The 2,997-nt window shown below is 32.5% G+C and overlaps 1 protein-coding gene across 1 annotated transcript in view; it reads right to left on the bottom strand.

The window, feature by feature from the left end:
* LOC107743954 (tetratricopeptide repeat protein 41-like) overlaps positions 1-2,997 on the bottom strand; it is a 10,051-nt gene that overhangs the window by 3,748 nt on the left and 3,306 nt on the right. The window contains exons 5-7 of the mRNA XM_016557416.1: positions 1,179-1,342; positions 607-1,084; positions 278-517 (exon numbers count right to left, since the gene is read on the bottom strand). Of these exons, the coding sequence (XP_016412902.1) occupies positions 278-517; positions 607-1,084; positions 1,179-1,342 (882 nt within the window). The remainder of the gene's footprint in view (positions 1-277; positions 518-606; positions 1,085-1,178; positions 1,343-2,997) is intronic.

The following is a 2,997-nucleotide window of genomic DNA, read 5'->3' as shown; positions in this document are numbered from 1 at the left end:
CTACTGAAAAGTTATTTTTTAAAAAAAAAAAAAAATAATTTTTAAAATAAATATTTTTTTTACATTTATTTATCTTTACATAATTATTTGTAAAATATTTATTATAATATTTATTTATCATAATTTTTTTTATTTAATTTAATTTAATTTCATTTACAAATGTATAATTTGGCATTCAATCAAAGGTTTGGCTACTCAAAGCAACTATTTGCAAAGAATGGAAAGGAATGAAATATAATAAAGAAGAATAAGACAAATAACTTAAAACCATCCTCACCATGCAACAACAGGTTAATAGCCTGGCTGAGTGATTGATGTGTGATGGTCAGAAGCCCATTGGCTTTCTCTTGAACCCAAGGCCAAAAAGTAGAGCGCAGTCGGGCCCATTCCAAAACCTGGACTCGCAGATTACCACAGTAGCCTAAATCTTCCAACAAAGCCAAAACCTGAGGCTCAGTCAGCCCAGCACGAGACACATGAATAAGACAGAGCGTGTCCCACACCCAGCCCGAGAGATCTGTAGAGAAGAAGAGAAAATGCTTATTAGGTTTAACTAATAAAGTCATGGCAAGCATGGTTTTATATAACAAAATAAAAAGGACTTACCATCCCTGAGTGATGCAGTGCTTGTTTGAGCCTCAGTGACTTTACAAGAAGTAATATCTTCTGTTGGAGCAGTTCTGCTGTAATCTTGTACCCAGCGATGAATGACCTTCACCCAGAGCTCTGGAATTGAATCAACCTCTATATACTCCTTCAACAGCTCCATCTCTTCCTCTTTCTCCCTCAGCACTCCACATGTCCGTAACTCTGTGCCAATGAGCGCTAAAAAGGCCGGAATGTGGCACTGCTTCTTACGTGCAACTCTTTGCAAAACACTGGCTGGCAGCTCCTTGTAAGGCAAAGACAAATGTTTGTGCAAAATGCTGCCCAGAACACTTGGATCGGAGAGATGGGGACAGCTGAGAATCTGGACATCGGTCCTGCCGGTCAGACTTTTGTAAGTGAGGTCAGTGAAGGTTGTTGTGATGATCATTTTACAATAGCGAGGCAGAGCATCTGGCAGCCATCGTAGTGCCTTCACCTGGAAAACAGAATTCAGAAATAAGGTGTTTATTTTATTGAAATAAAAAAGCTAAAGACTACTTACTAAATCAAACAGGAGATTGAAAGATCACCTCTTGCTTTGAGAGTGCAAGTGTTTCTGTCAGAAGGTCAATACCATCTACAAGAAGAATACAAGGCCCAAGACTGGCTGCAGCAGTAAATGCCTGGACTGCCCGATGGAGATGCATAAACTCAATCACGTCCTCCAAACTATCATCCCAATCTGGAAAATCACCTGCAGATAAAAATTGTAAAATGTAAAATATTAGAATATTTTGGTCTTTATGATGCACTAAAATATTATTTAAAAATATATATGTATAATATTTTATATTATTTAATAATAATAATAATAATAATAATTGTTATACATATTTTGTCTTTATTTATAATATTTTAAAATATTATTTAAAAATATATATATTTGTTTATTATTACAAATGTTTATTATTTTATTTATATTAAATATTTCTTGTCTAATTTTTATCTTCTTAGTAATTCAGATTTTAATGTAAATTACAATATTTACATGTACAATAAAAATTCTTATTTTTTTACATTTATTTATTATAATTTATTATTTAACATTTATTTTAAAATGATGTCAAAAGAATTACATTTTTGGTCTTTATGATGGTCTAAAATATTATTACAAATTATTTACATATATATATATATATATATATATACAGTATCTATATATATATATATACACAATATTTTTATTCAAATATTTGTACAAAATGTTCTAAATGTTTACTTTTTATATTTGATATTTTGATATTTTTAATTTATTTCTTCTTGTCTGGTCAAGACAGTAGTTCAGTTTTCTTCTAATTGATTTTTACTAAAAATTTAATACATTTACATTAAAATTATAATATTTATGTGTACAATCCAATTTCTAATTTTAAGTGGATAATCTTTACATTTATCTAACTTTTTTTTTCATAAACTAACAAAGAGCATTTGCAATAATAGCTTGAAATTAGATTGTTCTGGTAATTATATAGACAATTATTCAAACTCCCAAGAATCATAAACATATTTTTGCTGGAAAATGAGGCAATTTACTGTAATGTGCTCTTCGAAGTTGAGCAGTACACTGTCTGAGCATAGACCTGACATCAGTGCTGGATGTGCTGGTCCCACAGAAGTGAGAGATGACTGGAACATCAGGATTCTGTCTGCAGAAGGACCGCAGCCACCATGCTGCCAGAGTGGACTTCCCACAACCCCTTTCACCGCATACTAGTAAAATAGACTTCTCTGAGTCGTTCTGGTCAAGATCACTGAAAGCACACACAAATTTGACCCATAACACAATATATGTTAATCAAACACTGTTTGCCTAGTTTGGTTTTTATGTTCTTACCATGTGAAATGAGCTCCTGGATTTCTTGAGTGCATCTCAGATTTTGCATTATGGGTTACAGGATGCAGAAATTTGTTTAGTGCGTTCAGTATTTCTGTGGTGGGTGCCGAGGGCACAAACCAGTCACACAATGTACGCGCATGCCTCTCATGGTAATGCAGATCGAATGAATCCTGCCATCCTACAACAAATCAAGTCAAAAATCATAAATGTATCTTACTTGAACCCTCATATTCTGTTTTTTGGTTTGAGAAAACCCAAAGCCAAATAACAACTCATCAATATCATACCTATCATTGAAGTGTCAGGTTGACTATCATAAGTAATAATAGTAATTTTGAACAATTTTTTAATATGTGACCCTGGACAACAAAACCAGTCTTAAGTCGCTGGGGTATATTTGTAGCAATAGCCAAAAACACATTGTATGGGTCAAAATTATAGATTTTTCTTTTATGCCAAAAATCATTAGGATATTAAGTAAAGATCATGTTCCATGAAGATATTTTGTAAAT

The sequence above is a fragment of the Sinocyclocheilus rhinocerous genome, unplaced genomic scaffold (assembly GCF_001515625.1).
Source record: "Sinocyclocheilus rhinocerous isolate Xijiao unplaced genomic scaffold, SAMN03320098_v1.1 scaffold551, whole genome shotgun sequence".
NCBI lineage: Eukaryota > Metazoa > Chordata > Actinopteri > Cypriniformes > Cyprinidae > Sinocyclocheilus > Sinocyclocheilus rhinocerous.
Note: the sequence above shows the minus strand (reverse complement) of the source record. Positions and strands in the feature narration are given on the sequence as shown.